This window comes from Prionailurus viverrinus, chromosome X, assembly GCF_022837055.1.
Source record: "Prionailurus viverrinus isolate Anna chromosome X, UM_Priviv_1.0, whole genome shotgun sequence".
NCBI classification, from domain to species: Eukaryota; Metazoa; Chordata; class Mammalia; order Carnivora; family Felidae; genus Prionailurus; species Prionailurus viverrinus.
Genome location: NC_062579.1, coordinates 30,730,590 through 30,750,268, shown reverse-complemented (window position 1 = coordinate 30,750,268; position 19,679 = coordinate 30,730,590). Strand labels below are relative to the sequence as shown.

General features: G+C 40.8%; 1 protein-coding gene and 1 long non-coding RNA gene across 3 annotated transcripts in view; one reads left to right on the top strand and one right to left on the bottom strand.

The window, feature by feature from the left end:
• The window catches only part of TSPAN7 (tetraspanin 7), a 125,539-nt gene extending 108,252 nt beyond the window's left edge, over positions 1-17,287 (bottom strand). For both annotated transcript variants that reach the window (XM_047844843.1, XM_047844844.1), the window contains exon 1: positions 17,171-17,287. In XM_047844843.1, the coding sequence (XP_047700799.1) occupies positions 17,171-17,251 (81 nt within the window). In that variant the 5' untranslated portion in view covers positions 17,252-17,287. The remainder of the gene's footprint in view (positions 1-17,170) is intronic.
• On the top strand, positions 9,672-18,000 carry LOC125157815 (uncharacterized). Its single transcript, XR_007149073.1, has 3 exons — positions 9,672-9,799; positions 9,922-9,931; positions 17,985-18,000. It is a non-coding gene; the product is annotated as an uncharacterized LOC125157815 (long non-coding RNA).
• Positions 18,001-19,679: the final 1,679 nt, after the last annotated feature.

The following is a 19,679-nucleotide window of genomic DNA, read 5'->3' as shown; positions in this document are numbered from 1 at the left end:
ACAGTTGAAAAGAATCCTGTTTATGATCTCATGCTTATGTGAACAAACAGACTTTCTTCAATTTTGATTTCCACACCAACCTCCTCTTTTAATTCCAAACCTACCTTTTTGACAACTCAAAACATCCACCTAATCACTCTTCCTGATTAGCCAAGAAGCCTTAACTGTTAGGAAAAAGGAGAGAATAAGGAGGATAGGAATCACACCTCCTTGGTCGTACCTCACCAGAACCATGAAAGGCCATTCTTCCAGGCGAGAAGGAAACGTGTGGGCTCCCACACAGCTGTTCAGGAGCCTGCACAGTCTTGTGGCCAGGGGTTTACTGAGCCCACTCAGTGAAGTTTTTCCTTTCTCTGCTACTTATCCCTATGTTTCTTTCTCCTTCCGTCCCTACACCAGCCATGTCTCTTGTATCTTGAGTTCAAGTGCCTCCAAAAGAACCGCTCCATCTAGATCCCACAAACCTTATCATCTTAAGTTCCACTGACCAGCCAACAAGCAAATAGCCAAGGGTCAGATCCTTTCTTCTGGCCAGTGGGCTGTGATCATGGTGGGCAGTGGGAAGGGTCAGGAAGTACAGAGATGGCCAAAAGTAAAGAAGTGTGCAAGGCCACTTCTGTCAGCAAAGAACACAAGTGAGCAAGCTTCTGAGAGCTGGCCTATCTCCTAAATCCACTGGTATCTCCAACTAAACACATGCAAAATGGAACACATCATATTAATCTCAAACCAGCTTCTAATGTCTGCATTTCCATGAGGCCATCATCATCATTCAGGTTCTTCAAGCACATAACACTGGGGTTCTCACTCATTCACAAATATCCTTGCCACATCATAAAGTGGCTGTCCACTGTCCTCTATCCTTCATTCTCATTATACACTATATAAGACCTTTATGCTTTCCTAAACAGGTTTCACCACTTTGGCCTTTCTTATTCCAACCCAACCAACTTACTGTTTCTAGAGTAGACCTACCTGTAAACAGCTTCCAAAACTACCACTCCCTGCTCAAAATTATGGCCTAGTCCCTCCACCCCCACCAGTAAAAACAGGCCCAAAGCCCTAACTTGTGCAGTCAACCCACAATAAGGCCTATGCCTACTTACCTAAATGTAGCACGTTTTGTCCCTTATGATAGCTAAACTCACTCCTGCCCCAAACACAGAAAGCCTTCTGCTGTCTACAAACTTCTATTTATGCCACTTCCTCCATCTGATTAGCCTTCAGGATCCTCTCAGAGCACCACCTGTCAAAATCCCATCATTCTCCAAGGTAGATTCCATCCACATGACTTTTCCAAATTCCTCAGCTAGATGAACTCTCTCCCTTGGTCCCATAGCACTTAATTTAAACTTCTAGTACTTTAAAAAAATTATAGTACTTCTAGGCCAGTGCTGTCCAATAGAGATCTACTGGCAAGCTGCAGATCTAACTTAAAATTTTCTAGTAGCCACAGTGGATGTGGTGATGGGGCGCCTGGGTGGCTCAGTTGGTGGAACGTCCAACTCTTGATTTCAACTCAGGTCATGATCCCAGAGTTGTGGGATCGAGCCCTGCATTGGGCTCTGCACTGAGTATGGAGCTTGCTTAAGATTCTCTCTCTCTCAGGGCACCTGGGTGGTTCAGTTGGTTGAGTGTTCGACTCTTGATTTTTGCTCAGGTCATGATGCCAGGGTCATGGGATTGAGCCCCATGTCAGGCTCTGCACTGAGTATGGAGCCTGCTTGAGATTCTCTCTCTCCCTCCCTCTCCCCCTCTCCCTCACTTGTGCTCTCTCTGAAATAAATAAAAAGAAACAGGTGAAATCAATTTTAATAATGTTTTATTTAACTTAGTATGTCCAAAATATTATCATTCCAACACATAATATAAAAATTGAGAGATTTTTTCATATTAAATCTTCAACATTTATGTATTTTGTACTTGGAGCACATCTCAATTTGGACTATCCACATTTGATGTGCTCAAATGGCTGCTTTACTGGATAGGGCATTGCTAGGTCTTTCAAACCAAAAATTGTTGAGGCTTGCTTCACTCCAACTCCTATAGGCCCATATAAAACTTTGACTCTCGAGGTTAAGGATTATCCCTTTCTTATATTGGTACTCCCTAGAGCATGAATCAGGAAATCACAGCCCATGGGTCAACTCTGGCTGCCCATCTCTTTTTGTAAATAAAGTTTTATTTGAATATAGCCTTGCTTCTTTAGCTACACTGGTCTATGCTGATATCACATGATAATGGCAAAGCTGAGTAGTTGCAACTGGGACCATATTGCCCACAAAGCCTAAGATATTTATTATCTGTTCCTTTATAGAAATGGTTTGCTGATCCCTTCCCTAGAGCAGTGACTCCCAAAGTATGGTCAGTGGGCCAGCACTGATCAGCAAACTGTTATCAGTCCAAAATGAGAAGAAGCTTGCATCAGAATGTAAATACATTTTTTGTAACAGGACTTTCCTGACAAAGAAAGCAGTATATTAGCTAATAGTTCGACACTAGCTTCTTATCTCACCATAACTGTTTAATTGACTTTATTGTACCTTTTGCCATAGAATTTTAAAAAATTTTATAAGGAAATACATTGTTGATTGCTTCTTCTGAGTCTTCAGCTAGGTTAAGGCAGTCTGACTGTACATATGATCATATTGTACATATGATCTCTACATTTCCTTACAGGACTTTAGTTTTACATTTATGCGTTTAAACCAACTGGAAGTTTTAATATTATTTAAGTAGGGGCTCTAGTTTTATCTTCTTCCACATATCCAGTAGCATCATTTAGTAGCATCTCTCACTAAAATGAATGTATTTTTCATATAGTAAACCACATACACTAGAATTTAATTCTGGATTCTCTATTGTTCCACTGACCTATTTGTCTATTTCTCAGCCAATATGATATTGAATCAATTAGTGACTTTAAAGCTTCATTGGTTATGTATTGCCACAAATGTAGAGGCATAAAACAGCATACAATTATTACCTCACAGTTTCTGTAGGGTCAGGAGTCTGGGCACAGCTTAGCTGGGTCTTCCGTTTCAGAGTTTCACAAAGCTTCAGTCAAGGTTTCAGGTGACTGCAGTTTCATCTGAGGCCTAAATGCGGAAGGATCTGCTTCCAAGATCACTTTATTGTTGGCATCATTTCATTCCTTGCAGGCTACCAAACTGGGGATCTCAGTTTCTTGCTGGCTATTAGCCAAAGCTGCCCTCAGTTCCTTGCCACGTGGCCCTCTGCATAGGGCAGATCACAACAGGGTAGCTTACTTCTTCAAGGCCAGCCAGGGACAGAGTGTCTCAGGAAGACAGACATTACAGTCTTATCTAATATAATCACGACCACGTATTCACATACACCTGAACATCTCTGTTGTATTCTATTAGAAGCAAGTGATGTGTCCTGCTAATACCCAAATAGAGGAGATTACACAAGGACATGAATACCAGGAAGTGGGAATCATGGCAGCCATATTATAGTATGTCTGCCACAAGAGTATATTCTGATAACTGATAAGGCACATACTTCTTTTTTCACCCAAAATTTCTCTTGATTTTTCAGGCATTTATTCTTCTACATAAACATTATTATTTTAGCAGTATCACCCCTACCCCTCAAAAGAGTCCTGTTGGGATTCTCCTTGGAATGGCTCTAAACACATTTTTAGAAAATTGGTATTTTTATGATATTCAATCTCCCCATTCAAGAACACAGTGTCCTTTAATCTGTTCAGATCTCATTGTATATCCTTCAATAAAACCTTAGTTTTCTTCATATAATAGCCATGCCCTTCAAAAAGAATGAAACTTTGCCATTTGCAACTACGTGGATGGAACTAGATGGTATTATGCTAAGCGAAACTAGTCAGAGAAAGACAAATATCACATGACTTCACTCATGTGGAATTTAAGACACAAAACAGATGAACATCAGGGAAGGGAAGCAAAAATCATATAAAAACAAGGAGGGGGATAAAACATAAGAGACTCTTAAATACAGAGAACAAACTGAGGGTTGCTGGAGGGGTTGTGGGTGGGGGAACAGGCTAAATGGGTAAGGGGCACTAAGAAAGACACTTGTTGGGATGAGCACTGGGTGTTATACCTAGGGGATGAATCACTGGAATCTACTCCTGAAATCATTATCACTGTATGCTAACTAACTTGGATGTAAATTAAAAAAATAAATACATAAATAAAATTTTTAAAAAGAGCCTTGCCTTTCTTGTTAGCTTTATTCTAAAGTAGTTATGATATCTGTTGCTACTAAGACCAGAAGTTTTTCCTCCCTCTCCTTTTCTAAGGCTTATGTTAAAATAATGAAAAGCAAGTAATTTTTGTATTTTTTAAAAAGTTTATTTATTTTGAGAGAGACAGAGAGCACAAGTGGGGGAGGGGCAGAAAGAGAAGGGGACAGGATCTTCAGTAAGCTCTGCACCGACAGCTGTGAGCCCAATGTAGGGCTTGAACTCATGAACCGTGAGATCATGACCTGAGCTGAAGTCAGACGCGTAACTGATGGAGCCACCCAGGTGCCCCTAATTTTTGTATTTTTATCTTGTATCCCACCACTTTACCAAATTCTGTTAGTCTTTTTTTTAAACTAAAAAACTATTGGGTTTCTTAGTATACAACAATTGTATCCATGAAAAGATCCAACATTAAGTTGTTTTTATTTTACTGCAGTGGCTAGATAAACCAAAATCATAAATAATAATGGCAAGCAAGAATCCTTGTCTAGTTCCCAACTAACTCAAATGTCTTTAATATTTTACTGTTTTTTGAACAAATATTTACTGTTGGTTTTAACATTTGTTGAACGGAAATCGTCTCTGTTAATAAAATAATGACAGATACCCTGCCCTCAAGGAAGTGGTGCATAACTCCACAATCCTTAAGTGTGAGTTAGGCATAGTGACTTTCTTCCAAAGAACACAGTATAGAAATGGGGAAAAAGAGTACCTTTACAGTGAGAAACCTGATAAACCATCTCAGTCAGATAATCATGGTCAATATCAACAGCAATAAGTCATCTTATTAGTGGGCACCCTTCATATGATGTGATGAAAATAGCACTTAACCACTGTGGTTTTCTTTCCCAAAACACGTAACCCCAGTAACCATGAGAAGAACATCAGACAAATCCCAACTGAGGGCCACTGTACAAGGTATATGACCCCTACTCTTCAAAAATTGTCAAGTCACCAAAAACAAGGAAAGTCTGAGAAACCGTCACAACCAAAAGAAGTCTAAGGACACATTACTACTAAATGTAATATAGTAGCCTAAATTCGATATTAGGTTAAAACTCAGGAAATCTGAATGAGGTATGGACTTTAGTTAATAATGTATTGATTTTGGTTCACTAACTGTAACAAAGGTACCATACTAATATAAGATGTTAATAATAGGAAAAACTGGTTGTACGATAAATGGAAACTATGTACTATCTCCACAATTTTCTGTAAATTTAAAACTGTTCTAAAATTAAAAGCTTATTTAAAAAAATAATAAGGGAAGTCATCAATACTTGGTTTAATTTTAAGTGACAGATTTATATTTATTTATCCTATGTAAGAATATCCTTATCTCAATGACAGCTACACTCAGCAACCTAAACTCACTATATTTTTGGTTCCTATTCAAACTCTTTTGCAATCCCAGCTCTCCTTAGTCACAAACTATAAAATCCAAAGAGTTAATCATCTTTGATTTTCAGGATTGGGAGAGTTCTGATCAATTTACTCATTTAACAAAGATTGACATAATACCTCCCATGTGCAAGATATTAGGAAAAAAGCAACACTCTACACCATAAGGAATAATGTTGGCAAAATGTGTATGTGTCACACTTTACAAAGCACTTGAATGTCATTTAGCCTTCAACACCTGACTAAGGTGGGTAAGCACAAATCTCAATTCTGAAGAGGAAACTGAGGCTCAGAAACACTTGTGTGGCTTGCCTAAGGCCATACATCAACTCTCCAAATCAAGGCTTACCACAGGACTGATTTCAAGCCCCCTACAACAGAGGGCAATAGTTAAAAGAATACCAAGTGACTGGTACAGTTTTGAATATGAAACAGAAGTGGAGCAAAGCAATAAATCCTCAAAAGTTTCATCAGAAATAGAAATGGAACGTAAGTAATGATGAGGATGTGAAAGGACCATTTACCACTCAGACTCATTATCAAGTTTTAGGTTCCTTTTCAGTGCAACAGAATCTACCTTTGGGAAGTCCTGGAACAATCCCTGGAAACGATAAACTTTAAAATAATCTTTGTGGAATGATTAGAACAGTTAACTGACCCAGGAATTCTGTACAACACCATGACAATGTTTGGAGAGTGGGAACTAAAGTGCAGAAGCAACTTCCTTTCATTGCCAAGCAAGAAGTGGCAGTCTGAGGCGAGAACAAAAGTCTCTATACTTCTGGGGAGAAGCAAGTTGATTATTCAATAGGCATCGTAACTAGCAACCACCAGTACCCACTTTCAAACCTATTTGATCAATGACAATTCACCTCAGTCTAATTATCAGTGACAACTCAACTTGCTTCAGGGATCATTCTTCTGAAAGCCAGTTACAATGACAGCCTCACACACTTTGAGTCCAACCAAGCAGCAGCAGACACTGCAGTGAACACATTTTCTGGAGTCAATCAACAACAGTCTCACCCAAATGGTTCCAAGGCCAAGGTCAACCACTCATGCCTCCGTAACCAGAGCAACCCCCAAACACCACCACACTTCCCATAAAAGATCAGAAATCTACTTTACTCATAAACTTCTCTCTCCTACTTCACTTTTTGTTGTATATATTGGATAATAGTCTGATCTCTTGGCAGAGGGCTTCTTAACTTTTCAGTGCAAATGTGAACAGAAATAGATTCCCTCGAGGAAATGAAACTACTCCAAACTCCAAGAGTTCAATTGGAGACCTTTGGGCTATGTCTTGCTTGTGGAATCTTTTCAAGCTAGCTTTATGGTACCACAGATCACACCACAGGAAAGCATTCATATGGTAAGAATTTATAACAAACTGCATTGTGGACTAGAGTCACATCCCAGAAATCAGAATCACCTTGGGAGTGGTTTTAAAAAATACATAACCAGGCCAATCTCTAGACCCATTAAAATAAAAACTTCAGGAGACAGGACCACATATCTGTGTTTTTAAAAGTCCCTTAGTGATTCTGATAAGCGCTCCTATAGTTAGGTATGGCTAGCAGGGTCTCCCAAAGGGACAAGGTCACTTTGATTTACCAAGAGACACTGGAAACCTAGCTTCAGACTTTGAAGCAAAGCAGAACAAATCAATAAGCCAATGCTAGATACTCAACAGCTAGATATCCCCTAGCTACCTCCAGATCCAGAAGAGTCGAGATGAACCAGGCTTGCTATTATATATTGAGTTCTCTTGGAATCAATGGTTCTCAATCCTACTTGAACAGCTGAATCACCTAGGAGATTATGTGAAAGATCCAAATGGTGCTACCCAACTCCAGACCAACTGAATCAGAATCTCTTAGGGTGGGAACCTAAGCATGTATTTCAGGTCTCCTTAGGCAATCCTGATGGGCATACAGGGTTGAGAACCACTGATCTAGACTGTTCAACTAGTATCTGTATCTGACTCACTGCATCTTCTAGTAAAAGGCATGTAATTTCTCCTAAAACGATGATGAAAAAGCCCACTGTGCCTTCCAGAAAGCACTAAAGAAAATCTTCCACAATAGAACTGTGATCCTTAATTCTACCACCAAACTATTTGACATGCTTTCCTGCACAACTGATCAAATAATAAAAAGGGAAAACGAAGAAAAACCCTCTCCTATCTTTTCCCCACTATGTCCTTTACTTGACGGATATTAAGGATCTATATAAAAGAGGCCAAAATGTTGAGCCAAAAATGAAAAGCCTTCTGTCATGGCAAGGGGGATAACAGCCAAAAAAAATAAATTTAAGAAGAGTAATCCAACGATCTGCTTGCCATGAGGAGATAACCCAAATCAGAAGCTGCTGTGATGGGAACAGAGGAGAAAAAGATATAAGGATATATTTTTAAAGTGTGTTTCAAATTGGTTTAGCAGTGCATTAGTCACCCATGTCAAGGGCTTAATACATTTAAGCAAAGAAACGCAGTCAGAGATGACTTTCAACTTTCAGCACCCTCTGAGGTGCTTACTTAAAACAGTATATAACGCTGAACAAGTCCATGAATCATAAGTAATAGAGCTCATGGTAAGGGCACATCAAGAACTCTAGCTATAATTAAAATTGAGGAAACTATTTCATTCTAATTGGACAAAATTTCAGCTAGTTTCTAAGCAACTACTAAGTGGAAAAGACTAATGTTCCCCAAACCCTATAAAAGGTAGTGCACATATCCTAACTGCATACTGCATATGGGGAGTGAAGTTGATTAAGAAGAGACTCTTCAGATTACAACGTACAAATCCTATAATAAACATGAAGGGTTATCATGTCATAACAGAAAGACAGCCGAGCAATAACCCGTTTAACATCATATTTTGAACTCTGGTGCTTCCACGTTCAATTAATTCAGCAAGGTCTGAATTAGGTCAGAAGACACAAAGGCCTTCACCTGACAGGAAGAAAGGAGCAGAAAAAGCAGCAGCAACCTTCAGAGCTTCATTTCCATTTAGTCCAACTCGAGTCCCCAGAACACTCCCCTTGACATCCAAAAGCTTTGTAAAAATTGAAAAGTAGATACCAGTATCTACTAGCTCAGCCCAACTATCGCCATTTTAGATGCTCCAGTCGATCACTCACAATCAACTACGTATTTAATTAGTACCATGCAATGAAGAGATACAAATATAAAGGACTTTCAGTTAAAGATGATGGATTGAACACATCCATTTACCTTGGCGATCTCCCAAAACTCCACCGAAGTGACACTAAAAGGATTTTTAAAACCCACAATAACAAAGAGAATGGAAGAGGAGACAACCACAATGACATTTTGAAAGCTGAGAAAAAGCCAAATCTTACGGCAGCTATGAGAAAAGCCAAGAACAAAATATTTGCACGCAAGCGCACCTGGAACTGGGGATGAAACGGGGCTAAAATAAGGAGGATCTGGTTAAAAAAAAAAAAGGCTTTCTGTGAAGTAATTAGATCCTTGCCAACTTCTGTCTCTAGCCTTTTCCCATTCCAGCATAGGCTCAGATTCATTTTCCAGGGAGGGTGAAACAGAGGGTCTCTGAACTGTGGAACAAAAGCACAGTGGACATATATTGTATACTTAAAATAGGGGCTTAACAAAGTTTTATATACTGCATGTGAAGACACCCAAATTTCTAACCTTCTTCATCCACCTCATTTATAGCATTTAATTCATCATGACTATTTTTTAGTTCCTTGATCTCTGTAGCAATAGATTCTCTGCTGTCTTCTATGCTTTTTTCAAGCCCAGTGATTAATCTTATGACTATTACTCTAAATTCTTGATCAGATATATTGTTTATATCTGTTTTGAGCAATTCTTCAGCTGTCATTCCTTCCTGGAATTTCTTCTGAGGGGAATTCTTCCATTTTGTCATTTGGGCTAGTTTTCTGTCCCTTATGTGCTTTAAAGGCTTGTTATGTGTCCTGCACCTGTGAGCACTACTATGTTAAAGAGAGGTCATACACTGTCCAGGGCCCAGCCCTTTAGCAGGTGTTTTTTGGAGTGTGTTACATGCTTTCTGTTGTTATAACTCTGGTTGCTTTATTACCCTACTCGCAGTGATGGTTTGGACCCTCCACCAGGTGTGCTTTGATTTGTTCATTGAAGTAACCCTATGGCCTGCCAGGTTGTCCCCGTGGGCCCCTGGAGACGTCTCTGTTGCTCTGCAGCCTGGTCTCTTGGAATTCCAAGTCCTCTGGCCTCAACACTCCTGTGTTTGAGGGACAAGGGAACTTTGGGTCCCCCTACTTCTCCACCATGTTGGATTCCCATCCTCCTAATCTTCTCCATGCAAAGAGATGATTGGAAGATGCTTCTGTAGGAAATCTGATCGGGCCAAGGGAAAAGACCTAAAGATACTTACCTTGGTTCCAAACTCAATTGTCCAGCCAAATCACCCAACTTAAAAATCAACAAACTCCCACTTAATATAGTAGGGGCTTCCAATCAGCTTTTTAGTGTTCTACTCTTAAACACGCACAGAACAAAGAGCAAAAGGTTGCCAGAAATTTGAGGTAAGTCTGTAATATGCCAGAAAACAGAGAAGTTTGAAGGAAACCATGCAGAAGAAGCAAACTTAGAAAAAAAAAATCATCAGTATTGCCAAAAGGATTTTAAAAAGATACATTTTCGAAATAAGAGTAAGATGATAGGAAAAGTAATATTCAGATATCAAAAAGGAGCTCCTAGGAATCAATATATAAATCAAATGAAAAATTCAATAGCAGGCAAGATCAAGTAGGTGACATGTCCCAGAAGGTAGAGCAAAAAGGTGAAGAGGTAGGGGTGCCTGGCTGGCTCAGTCAGTGGAGCATGTGACTCTTGATCTTGGGGTCATGACTTGGAACTCCATGTTGCATGTAGAGATAATTTAAAAATAAAATCTTAAAAAATGATGAAGAGGTAGAAGAGAGGAAAGAAATTAGAGAATCTGTCTAAAAGGTACATTCAAAGAAAGAGAGAGAATAGAGAAAATGAAAGTAACCAAAAAGATAATTCAAGAAAATTTCCCCAAACTGAAGGACCTCGGTTGCCAGATTGAAAGAATGCACAGGAGAGAAATGAAAATAAATATATAACAAGAAATATTCTGATGAAATTTCAGAGCACCAAAAATAAGAATTTACAAAAGCTTTCAGAGAAGAAAAAGCAGAATTTAAGAAGAATTTGACTAACATTTGATTTTTCAACAGTAAAAAGAGTAAGAAGACTGGGAGGAGGAGAGGAGACAGTAACATTCTGAGTGTAAATGATTTATAAGCTAGAATTCTATACTCAAACTATCAAATTAAATGCAAGAGAAAAATAAGATTTTCACACCTGCAAGACTTCAAATATTAACCACCCATGCATCCTTCTCCAGAAAGTTACTAGATGATTTGCCCCAACAAAATGAAAGAACAAGAAAAACAGGACATATAGGAAACTGAGGATCCAACATAAAAGGAGACTGGATTTTCCAGGATGATGGTAAAGGGAGATTATAATGATGTTGGCTGTTTCAAAGGGCCAGAGAACACTAGTCCAGATTAAAGGTCAGAATGCTCTAGGAGAAAGGTCTCTGATAGGAGCTGATAGGATTCATGAAGTATTTAAACATACTGAGTGAAGACACACAGCTCTTGGGGGAGAGTCTGGGGCTAAATTAGGAGCAAACACGGAAGAGGGACAAGCAAAGGATATAAAACAAGGCAATTTTTAACAGAGGAAACAAAAAGCTGTGCACATAATCATAATATACACACTAAATGGCTCATCTATGAATAGGCTTACCTAGTCACATTAATGTAACCACTGGCTCCTGCTCCAACCAGAATGATATATGATAATGATAAATAATACACTGGGGTCTATCCCAATAGAGAAAGGATGTGAGTGTGGGAGAAAGGGGTAGGAGAGCTAATCTTCATCTTCCATAGTGGGAAGACAATATATAACACCTACTAGTTGAGAAGTAGTAAAATAAGTGCATTACCTAAAAATGAAGGTAAAACGCTAAAAGCAGCAGCTGGCAAAAGTTGGTAAACATTCTATTGAAATACCTGGCATATAAAAGCCCTTTAATGACTGTTTATTGAATTACACACACATGCAAAATAGTAAGTATGAACTTCAGTATGTGCCAAAACTCAAACACTTAGTAAAATGTTAGGGAATTCTCATTAAGATATTTTTCTCCTCTATTTAACCTAAGGACCTAAACTTTCTAGATGATAAAATAAAAAAGAAAAATATTTTGACCATTATTCTTTTAATTCCTCTCAAAAAAAAAGGGGGGCCACCTGGGTGGCTCAGTCCGTTGAGCATCCAACTCTTAATTTTGGTTCAGGTCATGATCCCAGGGTCGTGGGATCAAGCCTCATGTCTGGTTCTGCACTGGGCATGGAGCCTGCTTGAGATTCATTCATTCTCTCTCTCCCACCCCACCCCCCCCGCTTGTACACTCTCTCTCTCTCGAAAATAAAATAAAAAATGTTTAAATCCTCCCCCCAAAAAAGATTGGTGATGCTTATCAAGTGAAAAAAAAAAAAAGAAGCACTCATATTTTTCAATAAGACAGTTTGATAGCATTACTGATAAGCTAATTAGGTCCTTGGATATTTAACCAAGAAATCAAATCTAATATACACTGGAATGAAGTGAAGGATATTTTTCTTCACACGTTATTTAGTGGATTTAGATGCCGTGGATTTAGAACTCACATGAGTGTCTAAAATACATTAAAAATTATAAGTCAAAACAGAATTTACCTAATAAGTGGCATGTTTAAAAAACTGTCCCACTTGTTGAAAATAATTATATTTGTCATGAAGAAGAGACATTTTGCTTTGTATTAGGACAAAATAGATACCTTTTTTATTCAAGCTTAAGACATTAAATTCCAATGAAAATTTTAGATAACTAAAATGTCTGGGAAACTAGCTGACCATAAAAATATAATAACTGAACTATCATTAGGATAAGCTATTCTTTAGAAAGTCCTCTGTCCCATGTTTGTATGTATTAATGTCAGGAACACATTTAAATTACCACAGGTAGACTGGAAAGGAGACTGTTTTGAAAAGTCTCCCAATTACTTTAATATACAAATTAAGGTAAATTGAAATAAATAAATGAGCCTAAGAGTAGTCAATAAAATTTCATTCATTCATTCATTCATTCATTCAGTACTTCCTGAGTAAACCTATTATGTGCCAGGCACTATTTACTAGTCTTTGAAGCACAGGATAACTTACTCCTAGGTGTGTTTTTTCCTCCTCTTCTATAAATCTGAAAATGAGACATATAAACCAGGAAAAATAAATGATCCATTTACCTAGCATTCAAGTGATGTCATTTACTGGAAGACAAATCATCTTATCCTTTTAGACACTATCATATAAAGAACTACCTACCTTTTATCTTCAAAAAAGAATTACAGTGCACTATAGAGACTGTTTTTCCTCTAACCTGGGACTGTGTTGAGCATGCTCTGGTTTGGCGGTTCCAAACACTACTAAATATAATTTTGCATAAGACTCTATTTTTCTTCGTAGGACTTACTACTGTATAAAGTCCAATAGTATAGAGGTTGCAGGCACTGTTAACGTTGAACCAGGTAATTCTTTGTTGTGAGGTCTGTCTTGTGTTTTATAGGATGTTCGGCAGCCCTTGTGGCCTCTATCCACTAGATGCCAATAGCACTCCAACCCCAGCTGCAACCCAAAAGGTCTCCAGACACTGCCAAATGTCAGGAGATGGGTGGACAAAAATGTCACCTGTTGAGAACCATTGCTCTAGAGGAATACCTCAGAAAGGGAGAATGCTCTAGAGGAATACCTCAGAAAGGGAGAATGATTGTAGACAGAAGAGGAGACAAGATAAAACAAAGATCTCTCTTCCATAACATTAGATTTCTGCTTTAGTATACACTCAGGTGCATCCACCTCTTGATGTTACTGGTCTACCATCATTTTAAGTTCGAATGTCTTCCGGTCCTAAATCTAAACAGAAGAGAAGAGAGGGTGTCCCATGAAAGCAATTCACAAAGAACACAAAGGAAACAATTCTGACTAATCTTTCCTCCATCTTCCACTTAAAAGAACTAAGGTCATCTTTTTAGTTAATTACCTAACCTAATCCCAGAAGTTTTGACAGATATTTGAGTGCCTACAATGTGCCAGACATAGTTCTAGATATAAATTTGTCAACTGTATTTACTGAATTGATAAATCACTCTAATCAATAGCATTTTCTTCATGATCTTGAATTTGGCAAAGCATTCCTAGATAGCACACCCAAAACACAAGTAACAAAAGAAAAATAGGTAAGCTAGACTTTGTCAAAATAAAAACTTTTGTACTTCAAAGGACACCATCAAGGAAGTGAAAAGGAAGTCCGCAGAATAGGAGAAAATATGTGCATATGGTATATCTGATAAGAGACTTGAATCAAAAAGTAAAGGACACTTGCAACTCAATAATAAATGAATAACCCAAATAAAAAATGGGCAAAGGATATGAATAGACATTTCAAGGAAGATATACAAATGACCAAGAAGCACATAAAAAGATGCTCAACATCATTACTCATCAGTGAAATTCAACTCAAAACCACAATGAGATACTTACTAAAATGGCTAGAATCACAAAGTCAGATAATAACAAATGTTGGCAAGGGCGTGGAGAAACCAGAACCCCCCAACACTGCTGGGGGTGGGGGGTGGGATATAAAATGGTGCAGTCACTTTGGAAAACAGTCTGGCAGTTCTTCAAACAATTAAACATAGAGTTACTACATGACCCAGCAATTCCCAGGAAAGAGAATTGAAAATATATGTTCACACAAACATTTGTATGTGAACATTTATAGCATCATTATTCACAATATCCAAAAGGTAGAAACAACCCCAATGCCCATTAATGGACAAACAGATGAACAAAATGTGATATAGTCATACAATGCAGTATTATTTGGCAATAAAAAGAAGGAACATGGATGAATCTTGAAAACGTTACGTTAAATGAAAGAAACCAATCACCAAAGACCACATACTATATGATTTCATTTATATAAAATGTCCAGAATAGGGAAATCTAGAGACAGAAATTAGATTAGTGATTACTTGGGGAGGGGAGGGAGAGGAGGAGAATAGCTAAACGTATGGAGTTTCTTTAAAAATGATGAAAATGTTCTAAAACTGACCGGGCTGATGGTTGCACTTATCTGTGAATATACTAAAAACCACTGGATTGTACATTCTTAAAAAAGTAAATTATATAGTATCTGAATTACATTTCAATAAGGTGTTTTATAAAAAAAACAACAACCAGCATTTAAAGTACAATGGAAACATGACATTTGAACAACACTTTATTAACGACAATGTCTTATTTAAAATACTCTTGAATCTGGAGAGATCTCATTCTTTTGGTTGTGAAATGATTACTGAATGCTATTTAAACTACTGAAAATGCTCCAGGTAAACGTTTTATTTGAGATTATTAAAAACTTAGAACGCAGGTATCACGAACGTCAGGGGACATAAAATACAGTGCTTGTTTACGATTTATTAGGGAGCATTAAGTAATTATATGCATGGGGTGGGAGCGGGAGGTAAGCAAGAAGAGTTAAAGAGATCATATGAAAAGCCTCAGTCTAGAAGACTCCCTTCTGTACCAGCCTGCAGTGATGCCGAAGAACACTCCCTATATACTGTAAATCTTATTTTTCAGGAAGCTCAAAATAATCACCCATATGATTTACTCCAGTAACAAATAGGAAGTCAAGTAAATACTAAAGTGCCAAACACAGAGATTTAAGGAAATAAATAAAAGGCTAAACCAGTTCCCAGGAATGGCTACTGGAAAGTTTCGGCTAAATTTTCAACCTGTGTCGTTTTCAGTCCAAATAAAGTCCGTTTCTGTGTCTGCCTTGTGTGATATACCAGTTAATCTATCCTATCTTACTGCAGATCTCTTGGAATGTCCGGTCCCTAGAGTCCACAGTTTCTTGGATCTGAAGCATCACCAATGCCAGTGACAAGGAAATGCCAGCGGGGGGGGGGGGGGGGCGGGGGGGCACATTAGAGATTTTTTTTTTCATCCTTAATAAATCTCAGCTCCTGCCTTGGTCATTACAAACAGCTTGCCTCACCGTCAACCCGAGTCTCATACGGTACTGTGCCCAGTTTCAAACCAGAATGAGGGCTAATTGGGGTGGGGGGTGACACGGAGAAAAATGACCAAAGGCGGGATTAGCTTTTTCTACAGAGCCTCAGGTTTCAAAATGACTGCCTGGGAAGGTGAAATGACCCAAATTATTATTGGGGTGGGAGGAAGGAGGTAACAGACATTCATTCTCCTGCAGAGTGGCTGTGGCTTGGTGTGGAAATGCAGAACTTGGGGAGGGAGGGGGTTTCTACATGGAAAGAGAAACAACAGGGAACGGTCTTTAGGTACCACCCACCCCTTCAAGTGAATCACTGCAGTGTCAGCCCTGCACTGATCCCACGAATTGCCAAACAGGATGAGGTAAGGCACAAGCCTTGAGCCCCCCCTCCTCCTCCACCTACCCCCGCGCGCAGAAGGGCGCATCCCTCCGCGAGGTGCACCACGCAGCCCCCCGAGGCCTCAGCTGAGGGGCTGACGTCACCCTTCTGCATTGAGCTTCAAGGACTGGGAGCAGCACCGGTTAGGTGGGGAGTAGAGTTGGGGCGCTACTGCTGTCACCAAGTGGCAGGGGTCCTCCCCCAGGACTCTGCGGCTTGGGTACACGCAATGACCGAAAGACCAGATGAAGAGTGGAGGGGTGGAGGGGAGTGGGAAAAGGGTCATAAGACCCACCTCCTGGGTCTCTGAGAAAGCTTAAAGATGCCCCTAGTTTATGTAAGACCCTCTCAGGTCAGTGCGTCTCCGTGCGACTGCAGCGTCCTCTCCCCATCAGTGCGTTTGGGGGGCCCTGGTCGCCCTTGCCCAGCCAGGCAGGCACAGGACTCCTGGCGCCTCCCTCCCGCAGCCCCGCGGGGCTGGGAATAACCGGGAATCTGGGATCAAACCCAGTACTCCCGCGCCCTCTCCCAGCCAGGTTAGCTCCCAGAGACACCGCGAACAGGATCGTAAGGGAGGCCGGGGAGGGGTGTCCAGAGAGGAAAATAGAGGAATAAAGCCGCAACTTTCCCTAGAGGCTGACTCTATCCCGCGAGCTTAAAAAAATAAATCAGCGCATTAAAACAAATTTGGAAAGATCGACAACCTGCAGTCACCGCCACCACGCAGCCCCTTGCAGCCCGCGCCGGGCGGGGTCCAGGGTCCCAGCAGCCCCAAGCTTGCACCCCGACATCCTGCAACCCCAACCCAACCCCCTGAACCTATTTCCTTAAGCAGGGGACCGAGATTAGATTTTTGGTTTGGGTTTTTTCACCCCTCTTCCTTTCTCCGAGCATCACTATAAGGATGGACGGCCGGAGGCCCGGCCACCCGCCTGGCGTGGCCACTCACCCAGAAGACGAAGGAGTAGATGATGAGGAGGGTTTTGAGACAGGTTATCACAGGTTTGGTCTCCATTCTCCTCGATGCCATACTACAGAGCTCCGGCGGCGGCGGCGGCGGCGGGCGGCGGGCGGGCGCGCGGGAGGGGGGAGGAGGCGGGGCGGGGCGGGGCGGGGGCGCGTGCCGCGAGAGGCTCCGTGCACGCGCAGATGAGGCCGTGCGCGTGCGTGAGCGCGCATTCCGCGGGGCGCCCGTTTAAGGAGTTGGGCTGGCAGTGACTGCGCATGCTGAGAAGGCCGCCCGCGCGGGCAAGCCCGCGCAGGCTCAGACCCCCCCCCCCCGCCCCCCGAGGCGAAGAGCCGGGCAGGGCCGCGGGGAGGGAATGGAAGAGCCTGGGGGCGGGGTCGGAGGTCAACACAATCTCTTCCAGGCCACCGAGGCACGTAAGTTTCTGCTTTATGCACCGTAAGGCTTTTACATTTGCAGGGCTGTGTGCACCTGGCGACGCGAGCTTTATGGGTATCCCCGAAAAGCGGGCACGTTTCTGCATTTAGACACCCCACCAGGCCTTCTCGGATGGAAGTGGCCCAGTAGTCGTGTCCTTGGAACAAGCAAGCCTTGTCTGTGCCAGGAACAGACTGTGACAGGTGGCCGGAGTTACAGCTGGAGGGATGGTCAGGAACCTGGGAGCTCAGACACCCCAAAGACTGGCCACCGCAGGAGCGCCATTTTTTAGAGGTCACATTTTGAAATGATGCTGAATGGCATGTTTCTGTACGAAGGTACCATTCTTCCTGCACATAAAATGTTTAGCAGATAACAGAAAAAAATGTTTAAAATGCCTGAGAACCATTTTTCCCACCCTAACAAGTCCAACAAACCACCTCACACCCAGGAAAGAGAGCTGTATCAAGGTCAAAAAAATAATGTTCAAAAACAATTTGGAACTTCCTCAAAAAGCTAAGCATAAGAGATACTGTGTGACCAAGCAATTCTACCCCTAGATATGTACCCAAAAGGTATGAAAACATATGATCATAGCACTGTTTATTGTAACCCCAAAGCAGAAACAACTTGAATGTTCATCAGTTATGCATGGATAAGCATACTGTAGTAAATCCATGCAATGGAAAATTATTTGGCCACAAAAAGGAATGAAGTACTGCTTATCTATGCTGCATGTATGAACCTTGAAAATCTGCTAAGTGAAATAAGCTAGACACAAAAGACCAGTGTTGAATAATCCATTTAGAGGCAAGGTCCACAATAGATCCAGAGAGACAGAAATAGAGGTTGCAGGGGGAGGGGCTGCAGGAATAAAGAGTGACTGTTAATGAGTAGGGGGTTTCTTTTTGGAGGGACGGAAATATTATGGAATTAGTGGTGATGGTTGCACAATTTGGTGAACATACTAAAACCCACTGAATTGTACCCTCAGAAGGGTGGCTTTTATGACATGTGAATTATACCCCAATAAAAAAATAATGTACACTCCACCCTGATTTCCTGTGGCTGGTTTGTAGAGGAACACACAGTACAGATTCTGTGGGAGATTTAGCCTGATTCCTGAGAGATTCTGCGGTCAAAATAGCAACACTAGCTCAGGCTAACTCTACCGTGGATAATGTTAAGGACACCTTTTGTGAAAGAGTAAAAAAGCAGTCAGTAGGCTTGAGGAAAGCCGGCCAAGGTCAGTTGTTGCAGGAATAATTACTACCTCCAGTAAGTTGAACATGGTCTGAGGTCAGTGAGGTCATTGTATAAACAGGACTCAAACAGGAGGAAGAGGAGAACCTGCTTAAGGAAATGATCAACCATAACAAAAGGATATGTTGGCATAGAGGGGAGTGGAGAGGGATATGGGTTCAGGTGAAAAAAAAGATTACGAGCAGATTGGCAAGGTTTGTGTTATAAAGGCAGTTCCCGAACAATTATTCTCAACGCTGGTTACTCATTTGCATCACCTGGAGAGCTTATTTTTAAAAAGGCAAAGCAAAACACTGACTGCCTGTGCCCAATCCCAGGTGGCCTGAATCATTTGCTGTGGGGTGAGGTCTCAGGTGGTCCTGATAGGAATCAAGAGTTGAGGGATACTGTCCTTATTGCAATGGCCTTTAGCCAACTTCAGAAAGCTTTCTCCTACATGTTTACAGTCCCCAGGCAGCAGCAGGAAAAGGATAGTGAACACTTCAAGCTCCGTGGCCACCCTTAGCCTCAAAAGGTCTTGCCCATGCCTAATTACTCTGTAACGGAGTCAGAAATCTCAGTTTCCAAGCTAACAGGGACACTGCTGAGCATCATAGATAATTTCATGAGTTAACGCGTGATATTCCCAGACGGCGTCCATCAGGTCAACGATTTCCGTTTTGAGCGTTCTAGGGATACCTTTTAGGTCCAGATTCTTGAAAATGTGGACTGTTCCAGCAAAAACAAATTAAAAGTAAATATTCAATAATACATTGAATTAAAAGTAAATATTCAATAATGATATTCAATAATGTAATTCTTGGGTAAATTA